At 35.6% G+C, this 27,801-nt stretch overlaps 1 protein-coding gene across 4 annotated transcripts in view; it reads left to right on the top strand.

The window, feature by feature from the left end:
* ARAP2 (ArfGAP with RhoGAP domain, ankyrin repeat and PH domain 2) overlaps positions 1 to 27,801 on the top strand; it is a 183,982-nt gene that overhangs the window by 12,822 nt on the left and 143,359 nt on the right. For 2 of the 4 annotated variants that reach the window (XM_078068485.1, XM_078068482.1), the window contains exons 2-6: positions 1,054 to 2,120; positions 10,620 to 10,678; positions 11,745 to 11,824; positions 12,553 to 12,644; positions 14,587 to 14,940. In XM_078068485.1, coding sequence (XP_077924611.1) covers positions 1,213 to 2,120; positions 10,620 to 10,678; positions 11,745 to 11,824; positions 12,553 to 12,644; positions 14,587 to 14,940 — 1,493 coding nt within the window. In that variant the 5' untranslated portion in view covers positions 1,054 to 1,212. The remainder of the gene's footprint in view (positions 1 to 1,053; positions 2,121 to 10,619; positions 10,679 to 11,744; positions 11,825 to 12,552; positions 12,645 to 14,586; positions 14,941 to 27,801) is intronic. The other 2 variants (XM_078068483.1, XM_078068484.1) reach the window with 2 other exon arrangements.

Genomic DNA, 27,801 nt, shown 5'->3' with positions numbered 1-27,801 from the left:
TATCTAATGTATTTGAGAATTAACTATTCAAGTAGTCTTATCTTGTATATTAATATTGTACATAAAATGCTATTGCATTTTTTTTTTAAAGATTTTATTTAAGAGAGACAGAGCACAGGAGTATGGTGAGGGGGAGCAGCAGAAGGGGAGGAAGAAGCAGACTCCCCACTGAGCAGGGAGCAGGGCGTGGGGCTTGAACCCAGGACCGTGAGATCATGACCTGAGCTGAAGGCAGATGCTTAACCGACTGAGCCACCCAGGCGCACCAGATGCTACTGCATTTTTGAAATGAAAACTCCTGACCTGAGAAAAATGTTTAACTGTGCTTTTTCAGAGAGTCTTTGAAGGAAGTGTATAAAAGGGGAAAGTTGTTCATAGCTAGTTACTGTTAAGAGAAATCTAAAATTTGGAAATCAAAAGACTCTACAGCATGTTCTTTCAATGGCTTGTGTGGGGGTGTTGTTTAACAGGCCCACCCTAGGGGTATTTAATTCTCATCTTGTGCTCTACTTTCTATTTACTGTCTAGTTAGAGCCCTGAACAGGGAAGTTATCTGTTAGCATATAGATTTTTGTCTGGTAGATAACCCCAAAGGTTATGGTTTTATTGCCCTGTAGGACGTTAACCAGTTTTTTAAATCTAACCTACCTTAGTCTAACACTTAAAAAGAAAATCTTTTCTGATGGGCTGTCTATACCTGTTCCATAAATGCTCTTGGAACTAACCTTACCATCTTACTGGTTCCCTCATTAATGGGTTGAATACATTATTTGACACATGTTCATTTTATATTTGTGGGAAAGTCATTTTTTACCTGTTCTGAAAATCATTATTGGATACTACCATGGCATTTCTGTCCTGTACTTCCACACTCTACCTAGGAATTGACTTCCTAGGGCATGCACAGTAATGCCAAAGATTCTAAATTCTGAGTGAGCTGAAGGAATTATCCTCATTTCTGTTGTGTTTCTTCAGAGAAGTTTATAAGGTAAAACTAGGTTTTACTAACTAAAATGTCCTAATAAATTAATATATATATATATATTTTTGCAGGCTTAAGCACATAAGATATTCACTGTGAAGAAAATAACATTTTGAGACATTTTTCTGTCACAAGTGATAGAGGAAAAGCCAATACAGAAGTGCACTCTCCTGTGTGTGGACCTCATTGTACTGCTTTTGATATATCAGCTTAGTAATGAAGCCACCATTATGTCCTCAGTCAGTGAAGTAAATGTTGATATCAGAGATTTCCTAATGAGCATTAATTTGGAGCAGTACCTCCTACGCTTCCGCGAGTTTGGTTTGAATACTGTGAAAGACTGTGTAGCAGTAAATGATGGTGTACTACACAAAATTGGAATATCACCTACAGGACACCGGAGGAGGATACTGAAGCAGTTACAGATAATCTTGTCAAAAATGCAAGATATCCCAATATATGCAAATATCCATAAAACAAAGAAGGACGATGAGACTTCAGAGGATCGCCACGCTCCGTCTTCTGGTCGGAATACCTCCGCAGAACCTTCCGGGACGGGTGGTGTGCAGGCACCTGGCCCGACACAGTGGGAGACCGTTACCAAAAGTCTTGACCGAAACGACGTTAGTGTAGAAAGTAGCCAGTCTTTTAAATCAGATGATAAGCTGTCTCTTCTTAAACACAACTTTCCCATTCCAGAAGAAGAACAACACCTGAATTTGAGTTCTTTCCAACATACTTTATATGGTAATGAAAATATTAAAATAGAATCTTTGATTACAGAGAAAACTACGGATTGCACAGTTGAAGAACAACAAGCGAAAAGATCTGATTTGATCTCAGAAGATGCGAGTAAGCTTCCTGATGTAGATCCTGAATGCCTTTCTTCCCTTGGCTGTTCAATATCGGAGGCAAATTCTGGAAGTGGAACTAATGGTTTAACAGAAAGATCACCACCATCCCCATTCTTCCAATTTCAGGGAGAAATGGTTGTAAATGATTTATATGTTCCATCATCTCCAATCCTAGCACCTATGAGAAGCCGTAGCAAGTTGGTTTCAAGACCATCTCGGTCTTTTCTGCTAAGACATCGGCCTGTACCAGAGATTCCAGGGTCAACAAAAGGAATTTCAGGGAGGTAAGAATTTTTATGATGAGCTATAAGTATTCGGTTTGGGGGAATTTAGTTACTTTTAATACATATTTTTAGTGTTTGTAAATTCGACTTATATTAAGTTGCCTACTGACCTTTTTTTTCTTCTTTTAAAACTAGAAAATGCCATTTACTTTATATACTTTTTCCCAGGTCCTATTTCCAACTTATAACTGCCTGGGACTCTAATTTTCTCCCATGTAATTGGGGGAAATTCCCTTCAATTTTACCTGGCCGTTCCTTCCCATACCTTCCTTCACACTTGGTATTATATTCTTCCACGAGTGCAATTCTCACAGTAGAATTGCTGATTCTGTCTCCCCACTGGATTCTTTGTTCTTTGGCAGGGGCCACCTTTCTAATGTGTGTATTTTACTGCCCGACACGATGCGTTGGCATGAATTAATAATTCAGGACACATCTAAGGAGCCACCTGCTTGGGTGCTGGTCAGTGCGTGAGGTGCAAAGGAGGTAGGGAGGAATAAAGGCCCTTGAGGTGCTGTGTAGGAAACATATAAAAACATGGTCACAGTACAGTGCAAAACCAGGTTCACTCGCATCAGAATTCTGAGGAGGGGCCCCCCAGCATGTTGGGTTGGTAGTCCTTTGAGGTAACTGCCGGGTCTAAGAGCTGACTTAACAGCAGAGCAAGCTTTCATCCCTTTCTCAGAGTTACACCTAAAATAGTTGTGGTTTTCTCCAGGGTTGTGGTGGGATGTTTTTTTTTTTTTTTTTTTGTCTGAAAGCTAACACTTGTCTCTGCTGGGAGTCCTGAGGTGGTTCGACTGTTAACTGCTATGGTACTAAATGCAATTACGGATTTCCTGCACAGGCTCTTGCCTGGCATTTTTGCAAGATCCTCCTGCCCTGCCCGCATCCACTCTGTCCCTACTGCTGGTACTTTAGCCGTGGGGTATCTGTGGTAATTATTGTGCATGATCCTGGTTGTGTTTGCAGGAGAAGATGTGGTAGTTCAGTATTTGCCGAAGAAAATGTGGCAATTTACAGGACTGTTAATTTAAGAACCTCTCATTAGAACATAAGCTCTTTGAGGGCAGAGAGCCCAGTTTATTTGTCTTTGTGCCAATAGCAATGTCTAGTCTTTCCTTGGAAATCAGTAGTAATAGCGTAATTTATTAAACACCCTAGGTTTCAGTTTGGTTTATAATTTCCCATGGGTTATCTAAATCCCACGGTGGCTCTGTGGCACAGGTATTATTAATTCATCCATTTTCTTATGAGGTAACTGAGCCTTGATTCATTTTTCCAGGATCACATGAGTGATAAACTGGAGTCTCATTCCATTACGTCAGACTCCAGAACCCATTCACTTTCTTAACCGCTCATTTAGTAAATATTATTAAAAATGTGGATTGCATATATGAGAATTAAAGTATTAGTTGCACATGTAGAAGATGACCAATTTTGTATGACACTTTAGTTTTAAAATGATTTGCTAATTTTAAACAAAAGGAAGTAACTGAGAAGGGTTTGCTTTGAATACACACGTTAACAGTATATCTTTGCCAGAACAGAATCCTTTTGGGAGTCGTAACGATAACTTCAGATAAGAAACATTTGGCTTAAGTGTTAAACAAGATGTGCTATTTTTCATACATTTTTGAGAATATTCAGTTGTAAGTGTAAGTAAGCTGCGTATCATATGAAAGTCTTCTTATTCACATTATTTGTGAGTATGAGTCTTTGAAAATGAGAATTGAAATAATGTTAAAATTATTCATAAATAACTTAGTACTAGTTGCTTCATAACCCTGTCAGATTACCCATTGTAACCTTTCTTCTCTGATTGTGGCGGTAAATGGTACCTATGTATCTATGGTGCTTATATCATAAAATGAGAAAGTAAACTAAATTATTTTCAGACTTCACTGTGTTTTTCCTTGTGGTCCTGGCCTGAATTGCAAATAATAATTTTGTAAGATTTTAAAAATGTTATATGACTTTAAAAATAAAACTGTGGATTATATAACCTGAGATTATCTGTAATCAGATTCACATCTAAATGATATTTTAGTACATTTCTTGATGTACCAAATAAAAATATTTTTTTTTGTGTGGCCAATGCTGTTAACATATTTCCTTTACTAGTTTAACATTTCAGGTATCTGTTAAAAGGTATAGATGTTGGATGTGTTATCCTGCTGTGAGGCCCTTTGTTTCTCTCTCCCTGGACACGAATTCCTACCCCCTGCCTCTTCCCTCCTTATCTATCTGACACAGTTGACTCCTTCCTGGTCACATGGATTATTTTTGTCCTTGCCTTGAGTTTTCCCTGAATTCCTGCCTGCTCCTAGTCTTGGGAAGTCTGGGCTGGGTGGGAGTATGGACAGTGAACCTTAGAATCTCTTTTTAATCTTGAAGAGCCAGCTCTTCCCTTATCAGCTTCACCTGGAGGTCTCCCATCGAGGCCTCCAAGCTGAAAGGGAGTTCCAGCATCTTGTCCTTTCCCTGGGAGCCATAGGTATGACCTGCGGCCCTTTCTGGAGGATCCTCGTCAGTCCACCAGGTGGGAAAGAGCAAGCACCTTTCAGCCACTGAAGAGGTACCTTTCTTACCCTCCTTCCTAGTTTCAAGATTTTCATACATCTTTTGTGCAACTATTTTATCCTTGGCATAAGTCATAAAGCCCTCTCCTTTAGGTATTGTGCCTCTCAATGTTTTGAGGGAAGGGAAAATAAGCAGAGATGGGGGGAAGGAGGGTGATACGCAGGGCTGCACTGTGATCAGAGGACATCCATTAAAATTTAAGACTGAGGTACTATATTGACTGGGGGCCCTTTAAAAGTTTGAAATCTAAACCTGAAGTGTACAGGCTTCTTTGAACTTTTTATTAAAAATAGCAATCTTAGATATTTTTCTCTAGATATACATAGATATGATATGGACATTAGAAATGGGTAACACTATATTAGACTTTAATGTTGAAATATATATGAGCAGAAAATGTACAGGAAAGTAATAAGCAATTGTTAGGTACATCGAATAGGAAAAATACAGAAACTCATCCTATCTTTCTCATGTTCAAGAAAAACTGCATATTTCATGTTATAGCGGAAAAATGCTTAGCAATCCAAAATTCCTTATTTTCTTTTAAAATACCTTCTTATAAATTCTGTGAAAAAATAGGCTGATTATTTCAGTATTTGCAAAATTTTGACTTCATCTAAATAACAAATCAAAATTTAATTCATAGTTTGATTTATTCTTAGAGGATGATAATGTATGCTCCATACTTTTTATAAGTAAAAAGACATTAGGTTTATACTTTTTTATTTTGCATAATTAAAAACACCACTTTGAAAAAATTTTTAAGTTTTTGCTTAAATTCCAGTTAACAGATGGTGTAATATTAGTTTCAGGTGTAGAATAGAGTGATTCAGCACTTCAGTACCTGGTGCTCATCACAGCAAGTGCCCTCCTTAATCCCCATCACCTGTTTAACCCATCCCCCCCACCCACCTCCCTTCTGGTTACCATCAGTTTGTTCTCTGTAGTTAAGAGTCTGTTTTTTGGGTTGCCTCTCTTTCTCTTTTTATTCCCCTTTGCTTCTTAGTTTTGTTTTTTAAATTCCACATATGAGTGAAATCATATGGTATTTGTCTTTCTCTGACTGACTTGTTTAGCATAATACTTTCTAGTTCTATGCATGTCCTTGCAAATGGTAAGATTTTGTTCTTTTTTATGGTTGAGTAATATTCCATTCCACACACACACACACACACACACACACACCACATCTTCTTTATCCATTCATCAGTCACAGGACACTTGGGCTCTTCCCATAATGTGGCTATTGTTGATAATGCTGCTATAAACATCGGGGTTTCATGTGTCCCTTTGAATCAGTATTTTTATATCCTTTGGGTAAATACCTAGTAGAGCAATTGCTGGGTTGTAGGGTAGCTCTATTTTTAACTTTCTGAGGAACCTCCATACTGTTTTCCAGAGTGGCTGCACCAGTTTGCATTCCCACCAACAGTGCAAGAGGTTCCCCTTTCTCCACATCCTTGCCATCACTTGTTTGTTCCTGTGTTGCCAATTTTAGCCATTCTGACAGATGTGAGGTGACATCTCATTGTAGTTTTGATTTATATTTCCCTGATGAGTGATGTTGACCGTCTTTTCATGTGTCTGTTGGCCATCTGGATATCTTCCTTGAAAAAATGTCTATTCGTGACTTCTGCCCATGAAAAAATATATTTTGAGCTGCAACTTTTGCTAGTTGATTAAAAAAAAAGAACAGTTTGAGAATAATGATGTAGATTTTTGTGTTGCAATCCTTCTGTAATTATCATTATTCTTATCCTAAGGACATTTTTTGGAACTTCTTGGGTTGAGACTTAATTATCTGTGCGTTGTAAATTTCAGATTCTTGGTCTGTGCTGTAGTTAATACTCTCATGTTTTCTGAAGTCAGATTTGTGTGTTTTAGTTAGAAATTATATAACCTCAAGGCAGTTTTAAACTGATGCCTAATGATTGTGGTTTTCTTCTGAATTCAGTTCTGTAATGACCTGTAGTTAGTCTGTTATGAATTGCAAGAATTGCATTTTTTAAAAACATTCTGTGAAATGATGGTCCATTTATGGTGTGTAATTATTTTTTGGTGTGGCTGCCTTCTCTAAGTAACAGGTAAGTATAGATCCTAAAGGGAGATCTTTAACATTAATTAACCTTTATAGCACTGCTTTTCTTGGTAATTTTAGTGATTAAAACATTTATGAAAAAATAACATCTGTAGGCATGCTGAAGATCTACTTTAATAATCAGAGTTATTTTTTTTTTGCAACTTGGTGTTTTACTTAATATTATTTTTGAGATTTGTCCACATTGAGGCACATATTTTATGCAATAACTGCTGTATAATATTTTACAGAAAACAAACAAACCCACAGTTTATTCCCTTACTAGGTTGTTGACATGTTTTCTCTATCACAAATGAGAAATGTGAATACTTTTAAGGACTTAAATGTGAATAATGTGCACGTAAAGTTTACTGGGAGGACCAACCATTTTTTTTCTCTAATAAAAATAATAATTGGTTCATTCTTGCTGAGTGTTTATATTGTGAAGGGCACACTTTAAATGCTTTAAAAGCATTTTCTCATGAATCCTCATAATATTCCTAGGAAGCAGGCCCTGTTTTTATTCCCCCTCAATAAATGAGGAAACCAGGCTCAGGACTGTTAGGTAACTTGACCAAAGTCACAAAAGCATAATTAAAAGAGAAGGTGATAACTACTGCCTTTCTGTATGGGTTTTTAATTTTTGTAAATCAACCGTGCTTTATTTTTCAAATTTAAAAGCAATCTACAGTTTTTAGGATAAATGGTGGGAAATCAATAGGGCAGAAAGAGACATAAATGAGGAAAGAGTGTTGGCTTTGCCTCTTATTAGCTGTGGGATGTGGGCTGAGAGAGCCTCCTTTCTTTATTGGTGGGATTAGGACACGAGGTCCTATGTCATAGGGCTGTTATGAGGATGAAAGATGAGATGCAGATATATAAATTCCTAACAATGCTTTGGGCATAATAGGTTTTATAATATAAAATAGCTTGTGATAATTTATTCGTAGATAAATGAGAATATAAATTACTGATCACTGATTTTCGAAACAACTTTTTTTCTATATTGAGCTAATCTTTCCTCAACAGTCGATGAAATGAAGTTGGTTGATAGATTCGGTAATTGCTTGCAGGTGGATATTTAGTATAAGAATCAATTAAAATCACAAACATTCTTCTTCACATTTCATATGGCTAATAGTAAAACCAGCAAAATATGCTTTAAAACACCACTAATAGATGTACTTAAAATTATTCTAATTCCTTTTTAAAATGTTTTCAGTATATGTAAAATATGTTAACTTTTCATTAATTTAATTTAATTTATTTATTAAATATATATATATTTAATTTTCTTTTTTGCTTTTTGTAGTCTATTCAAGACACATTTGTGTACTCAAAGGTTGCAAAGATTTTCTTGTGTGTATTTACAGAAGTTTTAGAGCTTTAGCATTGACCTGTAAGTCTAAACTCCATTTCAAGTTAACTTTTGTATATGGTATGAAGTAATGGTTGGTATTCACTTCTTTCTTCCATTGAGAGAACCAGTTGTTCCTGCAACATTTGCTGAAAAGAACATCCTTTCCCCATTGAATTGCCTTGACATCCTGTTCAAAAACTGGTAGACCTTAGATGTGTGGGAGTTATGTGGTATTTTTATTCTGCTCCATTAATTTATGTGCTTATCCTTTCATCAATAACACTGATTTGATTGCTATAGGTTTAGAATAAATATTGAAACCATATAAATCTTCCAGTTTGTTCTTTTAAATATTTATTGGACCATTCCAGGTTATTTATATGTGCATGTAAATTTTAGAGTCACCTTGTCAATTTCTATATAAAAGCTCCCTGGAATTCTGAGATTATGTTGACTGTGTATGTCAATATTTGGCAAATTGGTATCTTAATATTGTCTTCTAGTCCATTAACATGGTATATCTATTTATTTTGGTCTTTAGTTTTTCAGCGTTATATGGCTTTAAGTGTGCAGATCATGTTTTGATCTATTTACCCCTTAGTATTTCACGTTATGGGTATTATTATAAAAGTTGTATTTCAGACTATTTTTCCAGTTGCTCAATGCTGGTCATTTAGAAATACTATTGAATTTGTTAACATTTCCCCCTTATCGTGGGACCTTGCTAGACTTACTTGTTAATTTAGGATTCTTTTTGGTAGGTTCCTTAGGATTTTCTACTTAATAGATACCTTCTGCTTATAAGAGATCTTCCTTTCCAATGTGCATGCTTTTTCTTTCTTTCGCTTACATTGCACTGGTGGAGACCTCTGAAATAATGTGAATGTAAGTGGTGAGAGCAGACCTCCTTGTCTTTCTCTTAATCTTAAGAAAAACGATTCAGCCTTTAACGTGAATTATGGCTTAGGTTTTCCATAAATGCCCTTTATTAGGTTGAGGAAGTTTCCTATTCGTAGTTTACTGAGAGTCTTTGTCCTAAATGGATGTTGAATTTTGTCAATTGGTTTTTCTGGGTCTATTGTTATGAGAATGTGATTTTTTTCTCTTTTATTTTCTTAATTTGGTGAATTACATTGATTTTCCCCACGTTAAACCAACTTTGCTCTCCTGGGCTAAATCTCATCTATTCTTTGTATAGGTTGTTAGATTTGATTTGCTAATATTTTGTTAATATTTTGTCAGTTTTGCATCTGAGTTCATGAGGGATATTTCTCTAACAGTTATCAGTAGTTTTGTTTTTGACTGGCTTTGTTATCTGTAGTACTGACCTTATGGAATGAATTGGGACATAGTCTCTCCTTCCCTATTTTCTGAAAAAGTTCACATAGAATTGGTATCATTTCTTCCTGAAATGTTTGGTGGAATTCACCAGTGAAATGTCTCAGCCTAGAGTTTTTTGTCGGTAGGTGACTAGTTACTAAATTCAGTTTCTCTAATAGATACAGGGATATTAAGATTTTTTTTATTTCTTTATTATATTTGATAATTTATGTCTCAGATAATTTTTCCATTTCATCTAAGTTGTTGAATTTATTGGCATAAAGTTTTTTTCTTAATAATCTGTAAGTATCCCTTTAATGTTTGTAGCATTTGTAGTGATATCCTCTTTCATTCCTAATACTGGTAGTTTCTGTCTTGCTTTCATTTTCCATCCCTGAGGTTTATCAGTTTTATCAATCTTTTTGAAAAACCAGCTTTAGTTACAATGATTTTAAAATTTTGTCTGTATTTTATTTTGTTGGTTTCTATTCTTTTTTTATATCCTTGCTTGTAGTTACTTGGGCAGATACATATTTAAGAGACATTAAGGACACTCACCTGATACTTACATTTAGATAGATTTAAAAATAGAACTTTTTCATATAGTAGTGGATATTCATTGCAGCTGTTTCTACAGTGTTTTCTTTCTCTGTCATTATTATTATGTTGTATTCTAATTAATTTACCTGAAATCTTTCTCTCCCAAGGCAGCAAATTTTTTGAGAAAAGGTCTTGTGTATTTTCATACTATGCTCATAGAGCCCACAAATTTTTGACTCATTGTAAAGCTAATGACAAAAAAACCACATAAATACTGAAATCTAGTTAGAAAATTTGTTTCTCACAAGGGTATGGCTTAGCAGTTTTGAAATTCCAATGTGCATACTAGCATTGGGTAACTATATTTGTTTACTTTTGTGAATTATAAAAGTGAGCGCAAATGCTTGTAAAATCCAGTGAAGTCTCTTTAAAGATACTTAGAAAAACATTTATGGAATTTAGCCATTCTTTTTAATTAAAATAAAATTTATTTTTGAATAGTAGTTTTTTTCTACCCAGCAGAATGTGTGTCTCTATAATTAATCCTTTACTCAAGATAGTAATTTACTTATTTTTGCTTATCTGTTTTAATTTATCTATTTCCCCTCTTTGCTTTAAGCTATTTCCGTGAGAGAAGAAATGTTGCTACCTCAACTGGAAAGTCTGTGACACAGGAAAGTGAGTCTCTGCATTTAAAGTCTTTGTACATTAGCACTCATTTGACAGTTCTAAATGTGTCAAAATTGTGATAAAAAAAGCAGCCCACCTGTGGAACAGGGAATAATGTTTGCTAGGGTTCATAATACCTCAGATGCTTTTAAAGACGAGTGAATAAAAGACAGTAATATGTACTCAGACTCCTGAAAACCTGCACATACTAATGTAAAAAGATTTTTTTGCACCATTAGCCATAGTCGAAGGCATTTAACTAAATTAAGTGGTTTCTGACAGTCTGAGCTACAGGACATAGATTTATGGAAAGTAATTTTGCTATGGTAACTGGAAAGGGCTGACGTTACTTTGGTAAGTTCATCATTGACAGGCTTTTCTTTCTTTTTGAAAGTTCTGCTTATATAAGTTCAGGAACATTCTTCTTAACATAAGATGGCAAACACTTGGTTACCGATCCTTTAAAAAATTTTTGCCATAACAAAATGCAAGTGTTGAGAATTCTTTCTTGTAGATCTGTGTAATTCAAGGACAGTGGAAATTCTCTTGAAATAACTTATTTACAGGTGTGTTAGTGGCTGTTGTGTTAGATTATATTAAGTGGATCCTGGTATTTTGAGTGATACAATATCTAGCTCTTATGTTAGTGAAGTTTTAATAATTCAGTTATTGAAAATTATAGATCTAATACTAATTTTCTGCCATTAATACTATTCTCTTGTTTAAGAATTAATGTTATAAATGGCATCATGACTATTTGCATCATATGTGGGAAATGGGCTTAGTTATGTTAATATGGATCTTAGAGGTTAGCAAGGACATACATGACACATCACACTTTAGGAAACAGTGAGTAGTGTGTCTTGGTCGTGAAGTGAGAGGCATACACAGCGAGTTCTACATCAAGAAGACCATGGGAAGAGTTGATTTGGGGGTGAAAATTATAAGCATAATTTTGGACTCTCAGAGAATAAAGCTTAAGTTGTGATATTGCTATAAAATAATTAAACACTTTTTAAAAAGTAATATTTCACATTATTCACATCTTTTCATTCTCATCCTATCATTTCCCCAGAAGATTCAAATGAGGAAAATTCATCTTCCATTTTTCCTTATGGAGAGACCTTTCTCTTCCAGAGACTAGAAAATTCCAAGGTTAGTTCCATACATTTTCATTTTTTTTCCATATTCAAGTCTTTGCTTTTCTGTCTATATAGCCTCTTCATTTTCATTTAAAGTGTTTGAAGAATGAGTTATATTGAAGAAAGACATTTCCAGTCAGTAAAATTCTGTTCAGTAAAATCATGGTAAATGTGTATCTTTAAATATATTTCACAAAAACATGTTCAATTTCAGGAATACAAGAGGGGTTTTCAGAATTTTCCAATTTTCAGAATTTTCCAAAAGATAAGTTACTTTAAAGACAAACCCTCAGAGAAAGCAAAAGCAAACAAACAAAAATCCCCTCGATTTTGCTTTGCCTTATACCCAAATATCTAATTCTAACTATACATCTTAATTATTCAGTTTATCACCTAGCCTTTCCTCTTGTGCTCTTTTTTTGTATTTTATTTCTTGATCACAATAAAAGAGAAGTTGGAAGACAAAAAGTGACAAAGTAAAAGTAAATAAATTTTGTTCTTGGTTGGCATCTTCTGTTTTTCTTGGTTGAAATGATGAATTATTAATGATTTAGGTATAATACTGAAAAAGGCATCAAATATCATCTCCCTAATTAAGTTGTTTTTACTGAAAATTGATCTAAGCAGTTAGACATTTGTGTAAGAAACTAAACTCAGATGTTGTGGATATTTGTAGAATATTGCTATCCTAAAAAAAGTGTATATATATCCTAAAATATATATATATATATATTTTAATAGAAGAGGTCTATAAAGAATGAATTTTGGACCCATGAAGAAACACTCAAAGGGGAAACAACTACTGAAAGAAACTCTTTTCTCATCAGATCAAGGTATGAGGTCATGATTGATGATGATTAATTCTTTTGAATAAAATGTTAATACAGTGTTGACTTCTTGCTCATACTATATTTCTAAGAAAATAGTTTACACTGGTAAGTTCAAATCTTTCCAGATGTTTTAGTAATGGCATTTATTTTAATAATTGAATTTAGAATCTGTAAATCGGGTACATAGTGATATTCTGCAGCAGTTATGTTTGTTTTCCTATTTGAAACCACTCTTTCTGTCCCAAAGTGGCAGATATGTGGTGCCCTCAACTGCACATTAAAGATAAGAAGTTAGGTTAGTATGAAGGAGAAAGAGGCAGTGCAAAAGATATTACTGAGGTGCAGCATTTTTATAAAAGTAATATATCCTTTTTATTGGAAGTTCAGCATTGACAAGTGGCTTGACAGTTATCCAGTTATTTAGATCACACATTCAATTAAATAGTTTGTGAGGCACCAACTTAAATTTTAGTTTTCTCAGCTTTATTAGGACTTGGTGTACTGCATCGTTACCTAATGTTCATTTTATTTTTCATTTTTATCCTTCCCTTTCCAAGGCTGACACTGTTGTGCTTTTTTTTTTTTTTTTTTGGGAAAAGAGAGGGGGGTGTAGAGGGAGAGGGAGGGAAAAAATCTTAGGCAGTCTACACGCCCAGTGCAGAGCCTCATGTGGGGGTTCAGTCTCATGACCCTGAGATCATGACCTGAGCTGAAATCAAGAGTTGGACGCTTAACCAACTGAGCCACCCAGGTGCCCAGTTGTGGGTTTTCTTAAGTCAAAATTAAATAATTGAGGACCTTCAGTTAGCATTTGATGTGAATGTGTTCTAATGCAAAATGTGGAAGGGGCTAGGTGAAATCATTCTTTTAAGGAAGTAATAGTTTTTAGAACACTATATCCAGAAGGATGTAATTTGAGCCCTATGCTTATCTATTTCATTGATTAGCAAAAACTTCTTTGCAATGAGTTTTATTATACATAAATGACTGAGTGAATCTGTTTTGTCCTTCCTTAAGTCTATAGCAATATGCTTAGCTATTAGGAATGTCTTCCGGTGAATATTATAGGTTACACAGCTTTTACCTTCTGATCGTACCCTGACTCTCATTTTCTGGCCAACAGTGTGGTGTAGTTTTTCCTCATTAGTGTTGCAAAATAGTACAAAAGCTTTCATCAGTTGGATATACTCCCTGTTTTCTTACATTATGATGGAACATAGGATTCTTGGAATTGAATAGTAGAGAGCCAGAGAAGGGCAACAAGTTTGGAAGTAAGATCTCCAAATAGATGAGGTAGTGTTTCACAATGTTGCCCCGGGACTAGAGGTTGGGCCGGCTACATAATGGTGTTGGTGAAGATATGAAATCGTGATGCAGAGAATATGGTCGGTCTCCACCCTTACTACCAGTCTGCACCCAACCCCCTAGAATAAACAGTTCAGATTAATGACACATAAGAAAAATGATATTACTTCTAGCAGTGTTCAAATATGTCTTAGTGTAATAAGAGATTTCTATTTAAATTTTCTGGAAGAATTTTAAAAATTAACAGATGGATTAATTGAACTCTTAAGAGTTTTCTGACCTTTAATTTCTGTGATTTCGGGGCATGTGGGTGGCTCATTCAGTTATGCGTCGGTCTCTTGGTTTTGGAGTAGGTCATGGTCTCAGGGTCTCATGATTAGGGTCCTGGGATTGAGTCCCACCTGGAGCTCCATGCTCAGTGGACAGTCTGCTTCTCTCTCTTTCTCCTTCTCTCTCTCCCCCTCCCCCTGCTCACATGCCTGCATGCATGCACACACATGTGCGTGCGCTCTTTCTTTCTAAAAATAAATCTTAAAAAAAAAATTTCTTTGATTTGTTTTTTAAATAAATTTACAAAGTAACCAGTGGCTTAAATGACATATGGCACTTTGAAATGTTAACACCATTTATTTCCATTTAGCCTATACGATAACAGGAAGGAGAATATAAGTGACGACAAAGTGGAAGATATTTGGATACCTCGAGAGGACAAAAATAATCTTCCAATAGACTCTGCTTCAGAATCAGAATATTCAACAGTAGAAGAATGCTTTCAGAGCTTAAGAAGAAAAAACTCAAAGGCATCTAAATCTAGGACTCAGAAAGCATTGACTATGGACCCCATCAATAGGCACAGTTACCCATTAAGCTCAACAAGTGGAAATGCTGAGTCCTCGATCGTTTCCTCAAATGCAATATCTCCCTATGCCTGTTTTTATGGATCCTCTGCAAGGAAGGTTAAATCGGGATGGCTAGACAAACTGTCTCCTCAAGGGTATGTAGTTATTCATTTTTTCCCCCTAAGTAGCATATTTTTAATAGTTCGAGTTTACCCATTTCTAAATTTGCTAGGTTGCTGCTACTTCTCACCCCTCCCCCACCTCCACGCACACAGATACAGTTTTTAGGGACTTTCAGTGAATTTTTGCAAATGCTGTTCTTTAGACATAAGGAGGAACATGTGCAATGTGCAGTATAGTATGTGGAATGCTGGGATAAGGTTCTGAATAGCAAATTGAAAGTGAAAGTTGCAATTTCACATCTAGATCCTTAATGTCAGTTTCTAACTTTACACTAAAGTGCACTGTGTCTCAATTTGTAGCAAAGAAAAACAACACAGATTGAGTTGGTATTACTAGGCCCACGTTGTTTGGCTTTTGCTCATATTATAACAGTGTTCTGTTTGGGAATACAAGTCTTAATTGTAGTTAGGGAAAGTACATCATTGTTAGATTTCGGGCTTCACTGTTACTGATATATTGTTTTGATTTTTGTATGTTGCACGGAAGGTCAGAGTCCCTTGAATATTATACTTTTAAAATAGATTTATCATTTCAGATGTTTACAAAGAAACTTCTGTCCTTTAAGGGTCTTATAGTACTGAGAAATATTTGGGAGAGGGATTGTGTTTAGTTAGAATTGTTTTCCAGCATGCCGATTTTTGAATGTCTTTTTGAAATATTTACTTGAAGTATTCCTCATGAATTATTAAGTTATTTTGGGATTAAATCTCTTGTGTTTATGTAGTTAATGTGGTGAATCCCTGCAATGTGCTGGTTTTCTTTGTTCCTCCTAAAATGTGTATCATTTCTAGAAAGCCTTGGTTGGACCTAAAATAAATTTTATTAGCAGAAAATTACCTGAAGAAGCATTAGTTGGCTAGTGGGGAGCAGACATTATGTTTCTGAAGAAAGTGAAAAAAAAATCCCAGTACTTTTATGGTTAGTAATTATATGGTTAATACTTTATACCATTGCATTCTTTTAGCAAATTAGGTGTTGAATAAACTGAAACAGAGTACTTCTTAGTACCAGTTATCTTGTCTCCTTTCTTTACATTAGGTTACACTAGGGTGACGAAGTAGTCAACTATGCCTACTTTTCATCAGTCATCAGTATTATTGGTAACTATGTAGTCTAATAGCAAAGGTATGAATAAGCACTCAAAGGTACACACAGGTGGCATGAAACAGCAAGCTTGAATATTCTCAAATCTTTCATTTCTGTAAAATTGAAGTGTTTAGGGAGACCCTAGCACTCTCTCCACTTATCACCAGAAGATTTAGCAGACTCTGGGTATAGAGCCCCCAGAAGCTGTGGTTTCCTGCATGATCTCTGGTGGTACCTCGCTCTCTGCAGGGTTGATATGTTTATGCTCCAGGCACACTGAAAAAGCTTCACCATCATTGGCTACCTCTGGGACATTTAGAACATTTTTCCTCTGTATTTATCAGAACTCAGACTTTCCATCCTTTCTATTCTGAATCTGCCTAAGGTTAGATGCTGTAAGTTGTCTAGATTTATGTTTTTCCATTTTAGGGGAAATAATTGAGTTTTCTGGCTTAACAGTTTTTTTCCTGGGTACCAGGATGAATGAAGATCATGAAATTAAAGGAGCTTGTTATATCACCACGAGATTAAACTCTTCTACATGATTTTATTGCTATGACTTGAAAAGAAGTATGTGTTACTGGCCAAGAAGCATGTATTATTTATTAGAAGTAGAATCTGAATTTCTCCTTTTCCTGATTGGACTCTATGCTATTGTAAGGGTATTTAAGATGCTCATTAATTGGACAAAGTGATGCTTGCCCCTCCTTAAGCAGAGGTTCCTGAGCCTTATTGAACTCACGGTCACATGTCTGTCTGGTGCAGGTAGCGCTGCCGTAGATGGCATTCTGGACTCCAGAGAGAAGGTAGCAGCAAAGTTTTTCTGTAAAGGATCAGATAAAATACATTTTCAATCGGATACAGCCTCTGTGGGATATCTGTGGGAAATCAGCAACTCAGCAGTTGTAGCTTGAAAGCAGCCACAGAGAATATGTAACCCAATGAATGAGGCTGTGTTTCAATAAGACTTTATTTATAAACACATAATGGGCCAGATTTGGTCTGTGGGCCATAGAGGCATAAAACAGATTAGAGAGTTGGCTAGAACCTTATACCAGCTTCTTCTATTTCCCCTGGGCCCCAAGTAGAAAATTATAACTGGATAGATCACAAAGTATGGGAAACTGCTTTCTATTGTTCTAATAAATACAGAAGTCATGGTCATAAGAAGCAGGAGCCCTCTTTGGGGACCTGTGCACTTGTCATTCTTTGTCCTGGAATGCTTTTCCCCGCAGAGCAACATGGCTTGTATCCTTCCTCCCTCAAGTTCTTGCTGCGGTTTCTCCTTTGCATTGAGGTCCTGAACACTAAAGGTAAAATTATCGCTACCTCTCTCCCCCCCCACTACCCCATCACTCCCTTAATTACTTTATTTTTCCCTTTGGGGCTCATATGCTAGATGATTTATTTTATGTAGACTCCATGGGGATAGTCATCTGTGTTGGTTTTTGTTTGCTGTGATATCCTCAGCAGCTAGAATGTAGCCTGACATGTGGCAGATGCTCTTAGTATTTGTTGTTGAATGAAATCAGTGGAAAAGACAAGCATTAGATACATTTTTTTTCTTTAATTTTTTTAAAAACAGGCAGTTTTTTTATGTATAGGGATTTTGTAATAAGAACTGAACTCCAAACATGATATTGGTTGAAAATCTGCAGGTGCATTGATAACGCTGGTATATGTTAACATTGCAGTGGACTCTCAGTGTTCTTTTTATGATTCTGTTTCCCTCTTAAAGACACGTGTTTTTTCAAAACACAGTTTAAAAACAAAGAGCCACACTCAGTTATCCTTCTCCAAATAGTGTTTGAAACTTCATATCCTCAGTCATGAGGGACATTAAACAAAATAATCAAATTTATAATCTGGATTTATTTCATGTAACTGTCTGTTTGCTTTTGCAATGGAAATACCAGTCCTGAATCAATGTAGAGTATGTGAAAACTGCCTAATATTTAGTAAGAGAGTAATTGTAACATCATGCAACTAAAGAAATACTAAAACATTTATAGTTGGGCTTAAAGTATGAACATTCACTTAGCTATTTGAATCATCTAATTATAACATAGCCTGATACTATCAATTTCAAAAATTGTATGGAAGGAACCTAATAAAATGTTGACCCTGGGTCTGTGATTAGTGTTTCAAACAGGCCAAGCAGATGAAAAACTTAATAAATGGTACTTGTTTAAAAAAAACTAAAAACTCACTGGGTTTTGAGGATAAAAAAAAGCAAGTCTTTCTCCCTCCCTCTTCCTAACTGTAACTAAGCTGAAACTCTTCACCCAATCTAAGTGGATGCAAATCTGAAAGACCAGGTAGAATTTATTCCAGCATTTCTCAAATATGTAACTCGGAGGAAGCATCCTGCAAGTTATGTGAAGAAAGGCAAATGTGGTGAATGTGCTTTACCCCTCCTAGGAGATGCACATGGTGAAATACCCAAGCATATCTGCAGCAAAGGAACCTTTTTGACATTTTAACTTGCTGTTTTCTAAAGATATTTGTGTGTTCAGTATAATGCACCACCGTTTTTGTAAAAATTGCAGTGTATCTCAAGGAATTCATATTTTACTTGAGAATATGGTTTGCGACTTTATTTCTTACTCAGCGGAATTCCTCTTTAACAAATTATTAACTTTTTCTCCATAGAGAGGCATCCTGTGGTAATCTGAGCCTAGAACAGCAGAAGCTGAACATGTGAGGCTAACTCAGCAATTCAGATATAGAATATGCTTAAGAATTTGTGGAGTAATACAAATATGTGCAAGATGTGTGTGTTTCTTGTCTTTTTTGTGTCTTCCATTTAGGGCAGAAAAAAGGAAGCAAATAAATATAAAACCAAAATACCGAGTCTACTAATTGGTGCAGGAAAGTCCTCAAGCGTACAGAATTGTGAAGTTACAGAGGGGTTTAGAAAACATTTCTTCCAAGATCTTCTAGGGAGAGGAATTAGCAGTTCATTTGGCCTTTGGAAAGTGCATAAGATTTTAACTAGCATTTTTAGAAGAAATACTTTTTTGGCCAGAGGGAGTGAAAGGACCCTGACGTAGTTGGTACCTGGAGGTACTGAAGTCTGTGAGATGGATAGCAGGGGTTGGTCAGGTTATTTTATTGGAGATGCAAGATTGGGCTCTAGAACCAGGAGGGAGAAACTGCCAGTGGATTGATTGCATGTTCAGGTTGAACAGAGAACTAAAGAAAATGAAAAAGCCAATGGTCAAATACCAAGAAAAGATCAAATCCTGGACAGGAGTTAGGAGTCCGATCACCCAGAAGCCCTGGTGGGAGCTTAGACTGTTGGTGCCTCTGTCAGTGACTGATTTTCCGGCTTGTGCCCAGCGTGTCCAGGGCTGCTTTCGTGGAGCTCTTCCTCACCCTGGTACACAAGTATGAGAGCACCTCAAGTTTCCTGGGAATGCTGACCTCTGTTGGCCCTTCAGTGAAAAGCAGATGTAGTGGAAAGTTGACAAGTCTATCTGACCAGGATCTAATGTACCAATCGCCGTGTTGAACTTCAAGTTGAATCTTAAATCTTTGATGAAAAGTATCTAGTTGGTCGTTTCTCAAATCACACATCCTTTGTGAAGACGGACTGTGCCAAGCAAATAAAAAGCTTCAGTATTTTATTTGTAGTTTGAGGAAACAGTTTCTGAGTTTTAGCGTTTAGCAAATAACACGACTAATTTCTTTCAGTCCGCTTAGTGGCAGAGAAATGAACGTGAGGGTGTTGGAATCAGACAAACTGAAATTAGAGTTGTAAGCCATCTGTTGGTCATTGGCTATGTATCCTAGAACCTTCATTTCCCACATGAAAGTATAAGGTCAAGACTTCCTCTGTGGGATCGGTTGGAAAAGTAGGTAACACTGGGCCTGACACTTAATTGGGGCTCAATAAACTGCAGTTTCCTTTCTCTTCAGAAGAGCATCACTTTATTTCAGGTGACCTTTGATAATGTTGAGTTCTAGTCAGTTCTTATTTACCTTGGAAAATGTAAAGAAAGCATGTGTTCACATTAAACTTTTAAAATTAAGGTTTTGGTGATTGTAAAAGCATGTGGTTTAAAGTGTCAAAGTTGCACATGGTTTGTTAAAAAAAACCACATAGCAACTTTCCTCCCCTCCCACTTCATCACAAGAGACAGCTGCTTTCAGTTCTTTTAGTGGTTTCTTTGGTTTTTACTTTGTATATCTTAATATTCTTTTTAATATATATGTATTTTTTACATTTTTTTTTTTAAATAGGCTCCATGCCTAGTGTGGGGCTTGAACTCATGACCCTGAGATCAAGAGTCACATGCTCTACAGACTGAGCCACCCAGGCGCCCCATCTTAATCATATTTTTATACCTTTTTTCCCCTCACTTTTCAGTGTTAGTGATTATCTTTTGAGGTACTACCATGGAATATAATGGTTCCTCATTTTTATCACTGTCCCCATGCCGCCTCCTGGCATAGACACAGTTCCTATTTATCATCCTTTTCATATAGTTGTACAAAATAGTTAGATTTCTATCTGTATTTAATTTTATAGCCTCATGACTGGAAATGCTGCTCATACGTGAGCTCTGTAACATAGGATTAATTTTTCTTTCATTTGTGCTCTTTAGTTTTCTGTGAGATTTATAATTTTTGATTTTTTTTGTTTGCTTGTTTTTTTTTATATACTTGCCATTCATTCATCCCAAAATTCTTCCTAAGGACTATAAATCTGTGAAGTAACCAAAATACTTATCAATTTCATCATCGCTCAGCCTCCTAAGGAAACTTTAGTTTGGGCTGGTGGTTCTCCAGGCCTCCTGCACAATAAACCAGTTAGCTTTCTATGATCCCTTTCATTATTGTCCTGGGGATTCTCTATGCTGAGTGTTTTTGCCTTTCCTCAATCTCATCTCATTGTCTACCCGCCAGCACACCCACCCATGCTTCTTGGAGCTTCCTCAGAAATGGTGGATAGCAGGGACAGTTTTTGAGACTTTGTATATTTGAAGGTGTCACTTTCTTCCTAAGGATGCTTATCGATAATTTATCATGGTTCTGGAATCTTGATGAGAAAGAATACTCCCTCCAGATCAGCAATCCATAGTCTTCTAGGTCTCTGGTATTGTAGAGCTGGTATTGAGAAATCCAATTCTCAATCCTTTCTATGTAGCCTGTTTTTTAGTTCTGGGAGATTTTCTTGTTTTATTTCTTTGTTAACTATTCTATTTTTTTTTCCTAAACTTCTTGGTAGTTTGGTGTTGGATCTCCCACACCAAAATGTTGATAAAATGTAGCTTTTCCATTTTCCATTTCTGGGGACTTCCTTCAATTATATTTCTAACCCACTTTTGTTTTTTGTTATCCTATATTTAATATAGAAAGCACCTTCTTTTGACTGTCCTTTTTATAGCTTACTGTTATTGTCCCATGGACACAATATTTTCTGTTACCTCTCTGAAGATCTTACTATATTTTTTGAAGCTTTCTTTTCCTGTAGAATCTGTTTCTTTCAATTTTATTTCTTTTGGGGGGATCATTCCCCATCTTTTACCTTAGAGGTGTTTTCCTCAAATGTTTTATTAATCTTGGGCTGTTTATGTTTAAAGTGGGATCTTACTAAACTGATTGGAACAGGTTCTGATGAGTCCTGTTATTTATTTCTTATAAGATGATCTTGCTGGACTTTTCTTAATATGTTTCCTTGGTGAGTCCTCACAGCAGTATCTTTTAAATGAATCTCTTTCTTTGAAGGTGATAAGACTGGTAAAACAGCTTTTTGGGAGTGTAGTAGGGAAAGTGGACTTTGAGTATAAATATTTATGACACAGACTTTTGATTCTTCTGTTTTGAATACTGCCCCTTATCTTCAGTCATGTCTGAGCGTCCCAGCCAGAGATGCTCCCGTTTGATTTTCTGCAGTGAATGAAACTCTGCTATACTATTGAGCAAGAAGAGGGGCATTTTTCCAGCAGTGTGAAGAGAGGGAGGATTCTGGGATGGAGCAATGAAGGGCATAAGTTTATCTCTTAAATTGCCTTTCAGCAAATCTTATTTTTGGCACCCCCTCTCCTTCTTAGTCACTTCCAGAGTTACTTGATGTCTTCCATCTCCTGAGACTTTCTGAGATTTTGTGGGTAAATTGGTTTTCCTCTCATTTTGATTTGTTGCAGGCTTAGCAACCAGCTCTCGGACACTTCCTAAATCAGGCCCCTATCCTTCCTTCTGCTTTCTTGGTTCCTAAATATTGTTCTTATTGTCTACTTCTCTGGTTGTTGTTGTTGGTTTGTAGGTATTTATTTTTGTTTTTTTTTTTTAATCCTTTGACGCTTTGGGAGTAGAGGTAAATGCAAGCTTTTAACTGATCATCTTAACTGGAAGCTGGTTTCCTGTTTGTGTGTGTGTGTTTACAGAATATGACTGCATAAAATAAAGAGGTGTTAATCATTTAACATAGCTTTTCATATACCATGACATGTAAGCTCTCGGTGAATATTATAAAAATTGATAGTGACATATTAAAATGGATGTTTTATTACTGACTTTGGAAAGTTATTTTTAACCTGGAATTTTACATTAAAGTAACATTTGTTTTTTCTCATTGAAAGAGGTATAGCAGAGAGAAGCTGGGATTTCAGAGAATTTTGGTTTGTTTTTGTTTTTTTTGGCCCCAATTCATTTTGGTTCACCTAATCTTAGAAACTGTCATTTTGATTTGCTTAAAAGTGAGGAAATGCATCTTAGAATAGAGAAGTGCTGGCATTTTACACTTGATCTTAGCCAAAAGGCCAAGAAACAATCGTGCTGGCATGTTATACAGATATAATAATTTCTTGCATCTGTACTTGTAAAACACTTCATAACTAATACTGCATCATTTAAAAGCCTCAGGTAGGTAAAATAGGTAAAATAATTAGCTAAATAAAAAATGAGTAATTAGATAAAAGTATGCACTTTTGGAAATTGTGGTAGTTCTAAAACATTGAGGCTAGTTGGAGTAGTGAATAAGATATAATATGCATATAATTCTTCAGGATTATGTAAACAAGGCAGATGAATCTGGATCACCATGTTGATACCCTTTTCATTAGATACTATTTAGAATAATTGAGAAGTAGATTTGTGATGATTTAAATTACCTGATTAATAAAAGCCATAAATTTGACTAAGTGCCTTTGAGGTTCATTTCAGTTGTGTTATATTTAATGACGGTTTGGTAGCCTATGCCACCTTATATTAATATCATTGGTTACCATACTTGTTTATTTGGGGATTTTTTTTTTTTTGAACTAAAATATTAAATCTTTTTAAAAACAAACAAACAAAAAAACCCAAAACCCTGTTGGCACTTAAGAATGAAATTAAAACAGGAGTACTTCTGTGTGAGTACTTCATAAATACAGATTTAATTGTATGTACACTGTTGTTAAAAAAAAAAATTTAAGATACACAGTTTTGAGACAACAAAAACTGACACCAGGTGGTAAGCCTGTATTTATGATAGCAGCTGTAACTTTACACCAGCTGCCCTACCAGAGCTCAGGGGAAGAGTTTATAGAAATTCGTTCCATAAAGTGGCACAAACCTTATGAATTATTCTAAAAAAGCTTCTTAAAGAAATGCTTCCCTTCAGAACCCTAAAATCAGAATAGGATAAGACCTAATATGTTTCATGTCTGCTCTGCCTTTTCTCCTGAAGGAATTCTGATGCACTTTGCAAAATTGAACTCAGATATAAAGTGGATAGAGGTCAAATGTTATCACTGCCTAAAGTAAAGGGATGTCCAGGATGCCTTGCTATAAAATGTTCTAGTCTGTTTTGCTTCGTGGTTAAGAGCATAGACTTTGGGACCAGATTGCCTGGATATGACTCCCAGATATGCTCTTTGCTAGTCATGTGACAAATTACATAACCTGCCAGTGCCTCTGTGCCTTCGTCTGTAAAATGGGAATAATAATTACCTCATAGGATTGCTTAGGGGATGAAATGAATTAATATTAGCATATGCCTTGCAACAGCACCTAGAACGAAGCACAACATACTGTTTGCTGTTCTGTGATTTTTATTATGCCAAATAAATTCTTAATTGACCGAGGCTTTAAAATCTCTTTTCTTTGTAATAATTCATTATTATTTCAGATCTAATTTGTGTGCTATGACAGTAGAAACTCAGCCTAGGATGACCCTGTATTTTATACCATGTTTTTATTTTTAGCATTCACTAAGCAAATTAAGCTGTTAAGTGAAATTTAAGGGAAAATGCTTAACTTACATCAGAGTAAATTTTTAAAGTACTTTTGGAACTGCTAACTGTGGGTAGTAGATTAATTTTACATAATTCCAGTGGAGTTAGTTGCCTGATGTCTAATAGCCTTTTATAAATATGTGAAATATATAACCCTCGCACAGAAAAGATAGTTCTTAAAACTTTAGTATTCGTTAATATTTATTTTAAAATTGTACATTGACATTTAGAAACACCTTCTCAAGTACTCCCTTATTATGTCATTTAAATTTTAATTTGTAGGCTTTACCAACATTAAATCTGAGTTTCCATTTGCTGGAAAGGAGAATAATAATGTGAGAAGGGATATATATGTAAGTTCTTATCTTTAATTACCAGTTATTAGAATTCAGTATTGAACTTACATGCAGAAAACAGTTAATTGAATGTTGACATATTTAATGAGCAAAATAGATTAAACAATATTTTTATAAATTTAGTTTTAGAAACATTTGTATTAATTTATATTTTTAAATAGGAACATGTCAAATGCATACATTTTTTAAAAAGTATATTTTAAAAGTGCTTAAACATAAAATGTATTTTTAAATTACATGGGTATTAGTGATGAATTTTCCAAGCTTTCTGTAGGCTCTAATTTTTCTGAGAATACAAGGTATTTTACAAAGCCTTTATTTTGTCATATTAAAAAAAATCTGGTCTTTAGTATTTGGAAAAAGCAAAAAATGAAATGAAATGGAGGGTAAAATGTTTTAGTGGTGTTTCTCTTCTCTCTATATAAATAATGCAAATTTGAGTAAGCATTTTTCAGTGAAAAATATATTCCTTTGTTCATTAAAAATTTATTAAGCACATTTTATTGCTAGGAACTGTGGCAGTCGCTGGTTTTATACTGATAAACAAAATAGAACTGGTTTGTCCACTGAGGTACCTCAATATCTAGCATGGGAGATGGGTGAAGCAAAACAAATACATAAATACAAAGTCTGTTAGGTGTCATTAAGTGAAGAAATGGAGCAAGAGACCAAGGGGATCTGTAGGATCTGTATGGTAGTAAGGATGGCTACTTGGAGGGAATGCTTTCAAGCTGAGGTTTCAAGGATAAGGAGCCGGCCCTGTCCAGAGCAGACAGGGAGCATTCCAAGCAGGGAAAATCGCATCTGGGAAGGCCTGGGGGCAAGAAAGAGTCTAGAGATAGGAAGCAATATGACTGGAGGGTGGTGTCCACAGAGTAAGTCCCCACAGATTTGATGGCTGGCTGGATGAATGAAATGATGGCAGAAGGAGAGGGTTAATCGTAGGATTGCCAAGTAGCTCTCTCCAACTGCAAAATGGTTGTTTCCTCAGCTGCTGCACCATGTGGCCTCTCTTTCCATTTCACTGTCAGCTGGGATTTGTCCTCCATAGATTATTAGATTTAATAATCTAAGAATATTGAGTTAAAATGGCTGAACACATCCAACAGTTAACCTGGTAGTTGTGAAAATTAAATGGTTGGGAGACTATCTCTGAAACTGCGTCTTACAGAGGCTGAGGTTTTGGATGAGGCTTTGTTCAGAGAGCCAAGGATAGAGTGTGTCCTTTGTCATCAGTGCCCAAGAGGAGATGTGGTCAGATGGTGGTACCCTTGATCCCTAAATTGTCTGCCCTGTCTCTTCCCCTTGTCATTTTTCTGTGGGTACAAATGTTACACTCCTGGATGATGCCTCACACCCCAAACCATCTATTTAGTTGATGATGGAATGCTGAGGAAGCTTTTTGAGTCCAAGTGGCTGCAATTAATGATCTTAAGTAAAACATATTAAAGTAGGTTTTAAAACTTTTTTCACTCTGTGCTTTGGCAGGTTTTGAAACTTTGAATTAATTTTGAGTTTTCAGAAGTTTTCCTGTCTTCCACCAACCTTTTTTTTTTTTTTTAAGATGCTAATTATTTGAGTGCTAGTCATTGAGGTTTATTTGCCATCTTGCTAAAGGGACTGCACTCATGTCACTCATTCATTCAACAAATTCTTTTTTTAGTGCCATACATGTCTCTGTGTTAGTTGCAGATTGTGTAGTGAAAGATGAGACACTCTCGGAGTTTGTCCTTGTAAAGCATAGGGTATGGTATGGGAGACAGACATTGAGCAAGTAAATGCACACACAAACACACACACACAGATTGTGTTAAGTATTAGGAGGAAAAGGTGTGCTTTGAGAGAGAATAACTTTGTCATCTGCTTTGGATTGGCTCATCGGGAAGCAGTATTTGTGTAGGTACTATAGGTAGAACTCTGAAAGAGAGGGAGTCAGTAGCAAAGGGAATAGAGGGGTAATGGTGATCATTTCCCTAAAAGATGTTGATTGTTTTTATTCTGAAATGGAAGATTATATATATACTGTTGAGCTCCAGCTTACCACCATTCACAAAGTAAGGTGGGTAGGGCCCAAAATAAAAATCTTGATTTATAGAATTATTGCCGACATTGTGTGGGAAGATGTGTATTTACCTGCGTTCAAGTATGACAGAGATCAACATGAAATGAGTGCAGAGTGATCGATTGGTTCAATGTATAATTACTTTGTATTTAATACTTCTTTACCTTTTGATATTTTTAAGGCAAGGAATTTAAAGAACTCTTGGGTTTTAAAAACTAGATGTCTAACTACTGCATGTTTCACGGTTAAGAAAACAGACCAAGAGAAGTTAAAAAGGAGCAGAAAGATGATGGAAAGAAAGCTGAGTAGTTATGCTTATGATTTCAAGGTGTTTATTGTTACTTCATAATTAATTCAAATGCTTATATGTGGAAATGTCTGTCCTGATGAACTTTGAAACTTTTATCCATTTGCTCTAATTTTATGTAAAGCCGAATAGATCGGTGTGGGAGGCTTGCTGCATTTCACTTGAGTGATACATGTTTGGTGCTCAGAAAACAGCTGGGAAGGCAAGGTCTCCACACTTCCATATGTTCTTTTTTCTATCTTTAAATCTTAGGAAAATCACAGAACGTTAAACTAATCCCTTATCCTAAACATGTTAGCAAACTACAAATGGAAAAGGTAGACATGGTTGTTATTTACATATTTGCTTAGAAATGACTTTATTTAAACAGGAAGTTAGTTTTCATATATCATTTATGTTAGAAGCTAAAAGTATATTGTGTCAAGTAGAGAAAGCCACTTAGAGAATAGGAATATCTGACTTCAGGGAAGGGTTCTGAAACAAAACAAAAACAAGCCCAAGTCGGAATTGGTTCTTCACTTTTCCCTTATATAGTCAGAAAAAGTTTTTCTTTTAAACCTAAACAGGAAACATGTGATTATGTTATTTTGCTTTGTTTCTCATTATTTTTCCGTAATCATCTTAAATTGCATTTGCCTTTCATCTGATTCTTTTTGAAAAATGTTAATATTTCAATGAATTTTGGATGATTGTAAAGGATTCTCTATATGGGGCTTTTTTCAGCTCATTTGATCAAAATTAAGTAATTTATAAATCCAACTGACAAAGCTTTGTTATTTTGGCAAAATATTATTCAT

Source organism: Halichoerus grypus, chromosome 3, assembly GCF_964656455.1.
Source record: "Halichoerus grypus chromosome 3, mHalGry1.hap1.1, whole genome shotgun sequence".
Taxonomy (NCBI): Eukaryota; Metazoa; Chordata; class Mammalia; order Carnivora; family Phocidae; genus Halichoerus; species Halichoerus grypus.
This window is presented reverse-complemented; position numbering and strand designations above follow the sequence as displayed.